The sequence below is a fragment of the Sinocyclocheilus anshuiensis genome, unplaced genomic scaffold, assembly GCF_001515605.1.
Source record: "Sinocyclocheilus anshuiensis isolate Anshui unplaced genomic scaffold, SAMN03320099.WGS_v1.1 scaffold2056, whole genome shotgun sequence".
In the NCBI taxonomy this organism is placed as follows: Eukaryota; Metazoa; Chordata; class Actinopteri; order Cypriniformes; family Cyprinidae; genus Sinocyclocheilus; species Sinocyclocheilus anshuiensis.
The window spans coordinates 333,137-345,890 of record NW_015551026.1 but is presented as its reverse complement, the minus strand read 5'-3'; the positions used below and the strand labels follow the sequence as shown (position 1 = coordinate 345,890).

General features: G+C 35.0%; 1 protein-coding gene across 1 annotated transcript in view; it reads right to left on the bottom strand.

The window, feature by feature from the left end:
* LOC107661145 (low-density lipoprotein receptor-related protein 1B-like) overlaps positions 1–12,754 on the bottom strand; it is a 349,019-nt gene that overhangs the window by 37,288 nt on the left and 298,977 nt on the right. Inside the window, exons 56-58 of the mRNA XM_016450614.1 lie at positions 11,871–12,054; positions 11,677–11,762; positions 6,572–6,694 (exon numbers count right to left, since the gene is read on the bottom strand). Of these exons, the coding sequence (XP_016306100.1) occupies positions 6,572–6,694; positions 11,677–11,762; positions 11,871–12,054 (393 nt within the window). The remainder of the gene's footprint in view (positions 1–6,571; positions 6,695–11,676; positions 11,763–11,870; positions 12,055–12,754) is intronic.

Here is a 12,754-nt window from a genome sequence, read left to right as displayed (position 1 = left end):
TATATAAAATGTATGTATGTGTATATATATGTTTTAATGCAAATTAGACTGGATGCAGCAGGTGAAAAGTTTGATGGTCGGGAGTAATTAAGGTAATAGAGGGATTTAGATTTTGTTGTAAGCAAGAGAAAACAATTCTCAGAAAGAATCGGATATGATCGGATGTCTTTAGTGAAAGTAGCTGATTATCAAATACACTGAAAAAAAAAATGATACTTTGGACCAACCTAAATAAATTTCTGTAATTTGTTACAGCTAAATTTATTAGTTTTTCTCAAACTATATTTTTGATTTGGTTGAAACTTTAAATTTTGAAAAAAAAAATGCTACTTTGGACCAACCTAAAAAAATTACTGTAATTTGTTACAGCTAAATTTATTAGTTTTTCTCAAACTATATTTTTGATTTGGTTGAAACTTTAAATTTTAATTTAATATCAATCAAAATAGTTCTTCTGCCCAAGATAAAAAAGTACATTGAAACAAAGTTAAAATATTGCTTTTTATGGAGACCGAATCATTATTTTTTACTTTGGTACAACTTAAAATTTTTACTTTGGAAAAACTTACTTTTTACCATAACATCCAAGTATAATTTTTACTTTGGACTAAACTAAATAAATTGCTGTAATTTTGTTACAAGCAATTTTATTACATTTACTCAAGTTGAATTTCTGATTCAGTACAAACTATATTTTTAATAACACCTAAAGCTATTTATTTTCTCTAGTCACAAGAAAAAACTTTACTTAAATGTAGGTCAATATATATTTTTTGCTTTGTTACAACTTAACTTTTACCATGAACAAAAGCTAAATTTGCTTTAATATAAAACATGTTCACTTAAAAAGAAAAAAAAAAGCTAACTGAATTTTGCTGCCAGTTAGACTAGCCTGTATGCGCTTTACACATCAACAATTGATGGAAAAACACTAGTATAAAATAAAATGGTCCTTTCAAGATTTTTTTAAAACATTGTCAGCTTTTTGTAACTTTAACCACATTAATGTAAAACTGTTTTGTACACCTCTCCTTGAAAAGTTGAGATATGTAATGTAAAAACCATTAAGCAGTATAAGAATAGACCTAACAGTCTTAAAACGTGGCTATCATTTTACAACCTTTCTGTAACCTTAACCACATTAATGTGGTATGTTAATCTTTTCTACAACTCTCCTTTAAGACTTGAAATATGTAAAATAAGAGTAAAAATTAAGTAAACAGTTAAAACTGCTTGGGGTGCAATCCATGAACAAAGTTTACAAAAAAAAACAAAATAACGACTTAATGACAATATCTAGTGATGGGCAATTTCAAAACACTGCTTCATGAAGCTTTACGAATCTTTTGTTTCGAATAGTGGTTCGGAGCACCAAAGTCATGTGATTTCTTGAAGCTCTGCTTCAGCTTCATCCTTCTGAACAACCTAATAAAAGACGAAGACAATACATTACAAAGTTATTTTGATGAAATCAGTGACTGATGTGTCTATATTAATAATATGAACAAAAAAAAATTCTCCCAATCAAATCTCAAAAAACAAATTAAAGGTCTAGTAATAAGAAAATGTAATGACTTGCAAAGTCCAGCAGATACTTAGTTGACTCTTCCAAATATTTTTCTCATAGCAACTTGACCTAAGTAAATCATTGGTACAAGTATTATATAATATCTATCTTCAAAAACTTACAACATATGCTGTGCCAAATACAGTAGTATACATACTTCAAACAAGATTCACTATAATGTAAAAAAATAATAATACAACTGCCTTGTGGACTCATTTTCATTAATTTTAGAATCTGGACAGACTGACACTTTCCACAATGCAATATTTGGATACAATTTCCATTTTATGACCATCTGCACTGCAGCTGCTCTGAAGTAAAAAATATTTTAAAATGTGATTAAGATACAATATACAGTGTTCTACAAAAATATAATATACAATTTATTAACCAGCACATAAGAATCAAGCAAATTTGCTGAAGAGAATCGATCGCTTATGATGAACAGATTTAATTTAGTCTTTTACTCGCATGTAAACATTTATCAGCAAACATAAGCAGAAGCTCAACTGAACGTGAATAACGCACAAGAACAAATATCTTCTGGAAGCTCAAACATTCTGCATAACCAATGAGGTTAATTCTCGTGTGTTATGCAGCACGTTTGTGCTTCCGGAAGAGGTTGGATCTTGTGTGTTATTCAAGTTAGGTTTAGCTTCTGATCAATGTTTACATGCGAGTAAAAGACTAAATTAAATCTGTTCGTCATAACAAGCGATCGAATCTCTTCAGAAAATTTGGACTAAACCGCTCGATTCTTATGGATTAGTTTTCTGATCTCTTTATGAACTTTTTGAAGCGCAAAGGCAGACTATGGAAGGAAATCTGACAGCATTCTGTCATCAAAAATATCTTAATTTGTCTTCCGAAGAACGAAAGTCTTACGGGTGTGGAACAACATGAGGAAGAGTAATTATTGACAATTTTCATTTTGGGGTGAACTAACCCTTTAAGTGATTAATGCAAAACTACTTACCAGATACTCCTTGATTAGATGGTCAACATCTTCCCCAAGGTACACCATATGGCATTTTAGGAGACACTCCCTTTTTTGATTCACCTCAAGGCTCTGGGTGAGAGCGCAAACACACACAATGCATTATTATGAAGTCCAATTATGCATTTTGATCTCATTTTGCATGAGCCATGATATAATGATTGTAATGTGCTGAAACATTAATATAATAAACAAACAAATGAGGGGGGAGGAGTGAAAGTGAAAGTAAAATGCACACGGCCAATATGAATTAACTAACAACACATGCTCAGCACAGAGCGAGTGGACACAAACCATTATGAATGCCCATGCGACCGTGCGCATTTTACCTTCACTTTCAAATTAGCGCCAATTCAGGAGCGCCGATTGCTTGAATGGTGGGTTCATTGTCATTCTTAAAGGGTTAGTTCACCCAAAAATGAAAATTGTGTCATTAATTACTCACCCTCATGTCGTTCCAAACCTGTAAGACCTTCGTTCATCTTTAGAAGACTAAGATATTTTTGATGAAATCCGAGAGGTTTTTTAAATCCTCCATTGAAAGCAACGAAATTATGTCCAGAAAAGTAGTAAAGACATTGTTAAAATTGTCCATGTGACTACAGTGGTTCAACCTTAATGTTATAAAGTGACGAGAATACTTGTTTGTGCGCAAAACAAAAAACAACGACTTTAACAAATTCATCTCTCCCCTGTCATTCTGCTACGATATTTTCGTAGCAGCGCTTCCAGGTTCTACGTCCAAACGGTGGCTCAGTATTGGCCGACACCTCTTGACGTGAGCAGCACGAGGCATGCGTGTGATGCTGACGCAGGAGCCGGCCAATAATAAGCTGGTGTTCGGACCTAAACACGGAAACGCAGCACTGCACCAACTGCATAACAGACTAACAGGGAAGAAAAAAAAATGGTTGAATAAAGTTATTTTTGTTTTGTTTTTGCGCACAAAAAGTATTCTTGTTGCTTCATAACATTAAGGTTGAACCACTGTAGTAATGTTGACTATTTTACCAATGTTTTTACTACTTTTCTGGACATTGAATGTGGTAATATCATTGCTTTTAATGGAGGAATTGATGGATGGATGGTTGATTACAACCAAAGTGGACGGTTGATTACAATTGCATAAGAGATATTTAAATGTGGTCAGTTCAGTTTGGGAGGACTGATGACTTCTTGACAAGTGGCTCAAAAGTGCCTTCCAAGTCTTGCAGGTACAAGGACAGTTGAAATAGATGCATGCATAGGAATGGTGGCGTCCATAATGTCTGTGTTCAAGCTTATAATGCTTAAGGAGCTCAGATCTTCGTGAAACAGAAGTACCACAGTCTTTGCATTTCCACATTCATTGAAAGACTAGGAAATAAAAAAAAGCATGGTATTTGCATTTAATTTATAGAAACAGTTTGTTGTTGTTTTTTAACTTTAATATTTTAGATAAATTAAGGACATTTGAAGCTGCAAGAAATAACAGCATTTTTTTTTTTTATACTGTCTGGTAAAATAAACCACAATAAATTGGTGACTTCTTGATTAGTTTTGATTTGGGGTTATTTTGTATTTGTAATTCTCGAAATGTAATAAAAAAAGTCAAATAAACTAAATACTGACATGAAGTGAACCGGATTATATTTTCATACGGTCACGTTTTAAGCAACTTAATTATAATTGGTTTATAAACATTATTTTAAACATTATGCACTTTTTTCACAGTCATGTTATCTTTGAATAAACGTGCATTAGTAATATTATGCTCGATGTGCCCTCTTTGTGGCCTCAGGAGAGAAACCAAAAGCTTTTCTTCACCCTTATAATTCGAATTTTGATAATATTTATGTAAAAAATTCGAATTTAGTTTTTCAGCCATTTTGACAGCCCTAATATATATACAGCATCATCTGTTATTGTTGCCGACCATATGTATATATTTTTACAAATACCTTATTCAGAATGAGGTATTTGTAAAAATATAAACACATGTGGTCAGAATTGTTGGTAATTGCCAAACTAGTAATGCCTCCTATATATCTCCTATAATGCCTGATGAGGTTAGAGAACACCTGACAAGAGATCATTGACAAGGAGACCATTCCTTCATCCAGGATCACTCCAGATCCTTGACGGTGCTTCTCCTCTTCAGTTCACCACACTAATTTTCTATAATATTCAGTCACTTTTTGATTTTTTTGTTACATTTGACCATAGAAACCAATGCCGTTTGAAGTTCCAGTCGTGTCTGACAACTGAATATGCTGGAGATTGTTTTTTGGTAAAAGCAATTTCTTTTCTTGATTTTCTTAAAGCCCTCCCAAACAACATGTGGTGATGTAGGTGCTGTTTGATCATTGTTTTAAAGGTTTTCTGACCCCGAAACTCAACCTTTTTCTGCAATTCTCCAGCTGTGATCCTTGAAGAGTCTTTGGCTACTCAAACTCTCCTTCACACAGTGCATTATGACGATATAGACACATGTCCTCTTCCAGGCAGATTCATAACATTTTCTGTTGATTGGAACTTCTTAATCATTGCCCTGATGGTGGAAATGGGGATTTTCACTGCTCTAGCTCTTTTATTAAAGCCACTTTCTAATTTGTGAAGCTCAATTATCTTTTGCCGCACATCAGAAATATATTCTTTGGTTTTTCTCATTGTGATGGGTTATTCATTTGGAATTTGGCCTTTGTTTTCCCTCCTATTTATATTTCTGTGAAACAGGAAGCCATGGCTGGATAATTTCATGTTCATAATCACCCTGGTGTGCTCAAAATTGTGAATATGAATGGGAATATATTTCAGATATATTTTACTCATAAGAATTTCTAGGGGTACCAGTAACTGTGTCCAACGTGTATTTGAGAAAAAAACATTTATTTCATAATGATATTTCCCCCCATTTTAAATTCTTATTCTCCAATGAAAGGTTAGATTTTTGTGTTTTGTTTTTAATAAAAGATCAAAAGGATTAACAATGCAAAGCCTTCTTTGATCATATTTATCAAGGGTACCAACAATTCTGACCACGTGTGTACGGTCGGTGACCATATCAGTGCAATCATTTTCAACCAAATTCTTTAATATAATTAATTTAATTTTCAAACACAGTAGGATCAGAAATTTTTTTTTTACAAAAGCTGTTCCTTGGGTGACACCCTTTCACCATTGTACCTTATTTACCTCTAAAGGGTGCATTTAAGTACCTTAAAGGCATATATTAGTACTCAAAGTGCCTATATAGTTGCTCAAATAGCACATATTTGTTCCTTTTAAAAAGGTACTGCCCCAGTGACAGCTTTTGTACTTTTTTTCTGAGAGTGTAGATGTGCTGATGGTCCTAGAGGTCCTTCATAAACAATTTTTTTTTCGGAGACACTGTTTAGAATAATAATTTGAATATTAAGTCAAAGTCAGTTTTGTGTAATGTCTTTCCAACATACTAGGAGAAGAAAGTACAGCGTTAATTAATAAAATCATCAATTAAATAGTTCTTCCACAATGGAGCTGCATCATTATATCCCCAGCTAATGATGGGCAAAGGTCTCCTACCCAATCTAAACATATTGTACCAGCTTGCATTGTCTCTATTTCCAAAATCCTGAAGATTACACCCACGAATGCTAATGAATTTCAAATGGCTTTAGCTTGTGCTGAGCAGGGGTGATAAATCAGGAGGGGGCAACACTGTGTAATGAAGCCAAATGAGACTCTTGGCCCCTGCAATGAAGCTAATGAGATGGGGAAAAGCGTTGCTCAGCAGGTACACGGCAGAGATGTGCATCTAAGCGCTCACCATGTGACCTTAATGAGTCCCTGAAATAATGCTAAAATGAGCATTTATATTTATGGCAGTATGGCTACAGATGTCTAATATTCAGATGTTGACTTTAGACCTCTTCATCGCATCCCTGTTGCTAGCATGGCATATAATGGTTAGTTCAGACCTATTAGCATTGTTGTCAGTCCTTCATGACCCATAATAATTATTAAGAGAAATGAGAACTCAGATGTACCTTGAGGTCGCTGCCGTTAAGGCGAATTCTGTTTATCCTCCGGCCGCTGGGTCTGCTTGAGTCAATCCAGTAAATGAACTCCTTCTTGTAGTCAAAATCCAAGCTGATTATGTTGTTAAGGCCCTACGGAAGTGAGAAGGAAACAGAACATAGAGGTAATAGAGGTGAATTAAGTAACCAAATGAGATGGACTGCACAACAAATGTGACTGTTAGCACAGTCAGCATGATGTATTAGCTAGGTAAAGGCCACAGTCAGCACACATAGATCAACTATGCAGAACAAAAAAAGAATGAAATGTTATGCCTTGTTCTGCTATTCAGTTAGCTGGAGGGCTTAATTAGCCACTTCCGCGTATGGTACATTTCTTTTGATGTCTCTTCATCGTATTGATTTTGGAAGAGGACGCAGTGTGTAATGGATGCATGTGGATGCTGGCTTCAGAATCCAGGGAAGCAGTTCAGAGAGCCTTCAGAGGCAACGCTGAGGATACATTCGTTACTGTCATGTTCACATCAGGCTGCTGTCACTCATTCTACCACTCACTAGCCCCCCTGCCTTTGCCCACTTCACCACGGCTGCTAAGATCGGGCGACGGGCATGATGACAGATGAAGAAAAGCTCTGATACCCCCATCAGATCATCAGCACTATGAGACCCAAAAAGACCTTTAAACTTATCTTGTGGCAAGAACCTCCAGCCTTATCTTAAGGCCACAAACAAGTTATGTTTTATGTGACATCAGATAAAACATACAAGAGAAATCTATTAGAGGTCATGAGCATTTATGGTAAGGCAGTAAGGTATAGAGTAGGGGTCGGCAACCTACGTGCCAGCAGATAATAGTTGGCACACGAGCAATATGGAAAACTACTGACGTAAATTTTGAGGTAATAACTTCTCATAGTCACACAGCCTGTTAGGAGCTATAAATACTATTAAAGTGTGAGAATTAACTTGTGCTAGTCTACGGATGCGTGCGCAACCGCTGCACATACTAGGCATTTCAGATCAAAGCCTCAGAGGTCTAACAGCGATCGTCAATGTCAAAATGACTGAGATGGCCAATCAAATCAAAGTAGGCTTGCTGTTCACAGCAGCAGAGCACGAAGCGTCAGTTTAACGTTAAAGAGAGCGAAGTAAGATGAAGCTGCAAACCAATTAATATTAGTCAACTTTTAACGATACGTTTTACGATATAAATGTTAAATGACCGACAGCTATATCCAGTGATGCAAACTACTCGAATTTTTTTCTCAAATATGGCAATTTTGAGAGAGAGAGAGAGATGTGTAAATTGCCTGCGTCTGTGTGTCTCTACAAACAGTTAAGCTGAGTTTAGTTACTTAAAAAACAGCGATTTCACCCCCCTCGTTGCTGAGAAATATAATGTAGCGATTCAGAATCGATTAATAAAAGTCGCGTGGCAGCGCTGACAACAAGTTTATGAGCTTCTGAATGTTACTTTTTGCACAGCGCGATCTCAGATCTCAGAGCGGAAGTTTGTCGATACGCGTGTGCACAGAGTCTATTAATATAGAACGGTAATTAAACTGAACGGTTTTAATGCATTGGCCTTGTCACACATACACACACACATACAGTGGTGTTCAGTACGGTCATACTGTATATCTGTTATTCAAGAAACTTTTGAAAAGTTTAAAAAACAATTTATGAAAAAATCTTCAGAAACTATTTGTAAAAAAGCAAATAGGCCTAATGTGTTTTTATCGTATCATTTAAAAATGTGTATGTACTGTATAAATACAGAATGCATTAAAAAGGGGGGGGGGGCTGTTGGCACAGTGGTTAACCAGAAAAATTAAAAATGTCACGCCATGCCGAAAAGGTTGCCGACCCCTGGTATAGAGGAAACATTATCTATAGCTATTATATCTTGCCAAAATGGTTAGTTTCTACCTGAGAAAAATTGCCTTAATTAAACTTATTAAAAATGATTCAATATTAATAGGAGTTACAGTGTTGGTTTTATCATAGTCTACACTAAACTAAGTTGAAGAACCTTTCTTGATGTTTTTGAAAAAAAGTCTCTTATGTTCACCAAGGCAGCATTCATCAAAAATAAATAAATACATAAATAAATAGAAAAAACAGAAAAATAAAAAAAACTACGAAATACTTCAGTAATCATTATTACAATTTAAAATACCTGTTTTCTATCTGAATTATGATTTTTAAAAAAATGTAATTTAATCCTGTGAAGGCAAAACTGAATTTTTGGCAGCCATTACTCCAGTCTTCAGATTTCAAATTCCTCAAAAAAAAAAAAAAAAAAATAAAAAATTCTACCATGCTAAAAAAAAAAACTTTTTTTTTTTTTTTTATTAATGTTGTCAATCAATCAGTTCTGCTGCTTAATATTTTGGTGAAAACTTAAAAACCTAAAAACCTTCTATTCTGATGAATAGGCAATTCAAAAGAACAGCATTGATTAAAAAAAAATATATATATTTTGTAACATTGTAAAACTCTTTACTGAAACTTTTGATCAATTTAGCACAGTTAGCACAGCATACAAATATAAATTAAATATAAATATAAATTATAACTAAATTTGTAAGTTAACTAGCCCATAAAAAGTAATATGAACTGCACATTAGCAATAGTATAGGTTAGCAATTAATATAGCAATATTGTTATTTTCCCTAGCAGAAGTTAGATGATTAATGAGCAGGATAATGTACAGTCAGCCAGTCATTACTGCAAAATAAACTCATTCAGGGTGATAAAAGTGGGCTTCTAATGACCAGGTGACTACATTTTCTCTTACTAACTGCACTGGCTATGCTTCAAACTGAAGGGACATTCAATGCTTTAATTAAGGATACTGTATGGCAGCTGGATAAATAGCTAACTAGCATTCCACAGAGCAAACGAGATCATGCACTATGCTACTATGAGGTCAACAAGACCTCCATTGTCGGGAAGAGGCCACAGGGGCCACTCATATTTAAGTGCGAAAGCTTTCCTTCCTTCACTCTTATTAAACAAAATGGAATAAATTAAATTGAATGATTGCTGATGAGACTACTCCATGAAGGGGAGAGTTTTCCGAGAGCCCTATAGAAATTCCCCTGGATGACAGCCTCAATTGGTATGAATAATGTAATGAGCGCAGAATTGAGGAAACTCACATTTCACTAAAAATAATAATTTTGATGGTAATGACTAGTCCTCTAATGACACCATCTGTGGATAATAGCACAGAGAAACTCAGCTTGTTACACTAGGCCAATCAGAAATGGCAGTTATATATAACGTCAAAATGACATTTCATAGAGCCATTCATAATGTGTGGCAAATTTGTTTTATCAGACAAGCTCTTGAATATGCAAAAGAAAAAAAAAATACGGTTTCACTTTATTTTGATGGTCCCTTTAACACATTCTGTTGACTATAGGTAAAGTTGCACCTACATGTCTAATAACTCTCATTAGAGGGTTAGGTAGGGTAAGGGTTAGAATAAGTTGACATGTACTTGCAAAATTACTTATAGTCAGTAGAATGTCTGTTGGGAGACAATCACAATAAAGAGTTAGCAGATATTAAGAATAAAGTCTACTAATACTCTAATGTGAGTTAGTAGACATGTAGGTGCAACGTTATTTATCGTCAACAGAATGTTCAAAAGGGACCATCAAAATAAAGTGTTACCAAAATTACTTTTCATCTTTGCAAACAAAGTACCACCTGTGATGTAGAACCTCAAAATAAAGGCTAAAATCTGTAATGGTCAACTGAAATGGATATTTTAATAGCCAAAGACCAGGCTGATGATCAATGTAATGCTGACATACTATACTCTAAAAAATGCTGAGTTGTTTCAACCCAACTTTGGCATTAGAGGGTTAGGTAGGGTAAGGGTTAGAATAAGTTGACATGTACTTGCAAAATTACTTATAGTCAGTAGAATGTCTGTTGGGAGACAATCACAATAAAGAGTTAGCAGATATTAAGAATAAAGTCTACTAATACTCTAATGTGAGTTAGTAGACATGTAGGTGCAACGTTATTTATCGTCAACAGAATGTTCAAAAGGGACCATCAAAATAAAGTGTTACCAAAATTACTTTTCATCTTTGCAAACAAAGTACCACCTGTGATGTAGAACCTCAAAATAAAGGCTAAAATCTGTAATGGTCAACTGAAATGGATATTTTAATAGCCAAAGACCAGGCTGATGATCAATGTAATGCTGACATACTATACTCTAAAAAATGCTGAGTTGTTTCAACCCAACTTTGGGTCAAATATGGACTAACCCAGCTGTTGGGTTAAATTTTATAATTACATTTTTAACCCAAAAGTTGGGTTAGTCCATATTTGACCCAAAGTTAGATTGAAACAGCCCAGCATTTTTTAGAGTGTATATAGGAAATACTATTAGTGACAGCAAAATAGATTGAAATAACTGCTGAAATAAAATTAACACTTATTTTACTTAAGATTTAATCTTGGCTTATCCTGTAGAATTCACATTATTGTTCATTTTGGTGTAGAATATATGTTTGTTTAATTTTTGATTATTTGTAACTGGTTTTTTAACTCTTTTTTTTTTTTGGTTATTTAGAACTATTTTCGACTATTTTCGCTTGTCAGAATATGTATAATATTTAATGTCAAAGTGTCAAAAGGTTAATTCATTAATGTTAACTGCTATAATCTCAAAATTAATTGGCTTTGCTGACATTAATTAGCTTAACTGACATTAAATGTAAAATGTATACAGTACTCCTCACTTTCAAGACCAGCAACAGAAGGACTGTTTTTAATTCTTTCACGTGAAGTTCCACCAAGCCGGGACACTAGTTAATGACTTCAATTAGTGTTTTCAAAGAGCATAAGAGACAATAGACACTGTGCTGTTAACACAGTCGTGTCATCACAGCTTAATTGGTCCTCTATTAGGCTTTCACAAACACAGCATTTCTATCTTATGATCTCTGAAGTCCAGTAACAATTTCATATAGCAGTACAGCAGTCTCGGCTGTGCAGATTACATGGCCAGCCTTTCAATAAAGTGTGATATGAAAATAAACAATAAATGAGAACGTAATTAGAAAACAGTTGACATAGAGATTTACCTGTTTCAGTAGAGTGTAATTGGATCCATCGACACTTAATTTTCTGATTTCATGAAGATCAGCAAGTATAAGAAAGGGTTCTTCAGCTGTGAGAAATATAAAGGTGACTTGATGTGATGGAGCCGGACAACTGTCAAGTTAACAAAGCCTGAAATCATCAAGTTCTGGGGGAAAATTCATTAAATTATATTTACCTGAAAGAGATTTGCAGCTGTTGGGGTCTTTTCTGGAAGCTTCATAGCCATCTACACACAAGCACTTGAAGGAACCATAAGTGTTGGTGCAGTTCTGGCTGCAGGGTAGTGTGGTGGAGCATTCGTCAATGTCAACACATGTTCTCCTATCATTCTTCAGGTGAAATCCTGGCCAGCACTTACACTAGACACATTGGTGAAAAAATTATAATTGAGATGTTCTGATTCAAAGCCAGGAAATTACTATTAATAAAAAAAAAGAAACCACTCTGCTGAGATCACTCTGCAAAATTCCACTTCATTTCAGTTTCAAATTCAGTTTCATTTCAACTTATACAGATAATACTTAAAAATGAACATTGTGCCATCATTTGCATGTAATTCCAAATCGGTCTCACTTAAAGGTGGGGTAAGCTCCGCCCCACACATACGTATGCAACCCAGGCAACGATTAGTTCTGTGAAACAAAGCAAAACCAATGTTACACCTTGTCTACACTGGACGCGAGTGGCGCGGCGCGACAAAATACTATAGAACTCATTTTAATCAGTGATGCTGTCTACACCATAGATATATATATATATACATATCTATGGTCTACACTGGATGCGGCGCGGCACGACATGACAAATCCCGACAGAAAACTGCTGCTGCGTTCTATTCATGACGTATTGACACAAATTTCAAATGGTTTTCAACGGACGCTTTGTCGCGTTCAGTTTACTAGACAGACATTAGCTGTTGAGGCGCAGACACGGTGTTATCGAGAAGACACAAAGCAACCTCGGCGTCCGATCGCAGGCCTTCCGCTCCTCGAGTTCTCTCCAGCGCTGGAAAGCTGATCCGATATTTACACGGGTCCTACTTCTTGCCTTAAGCCTTCT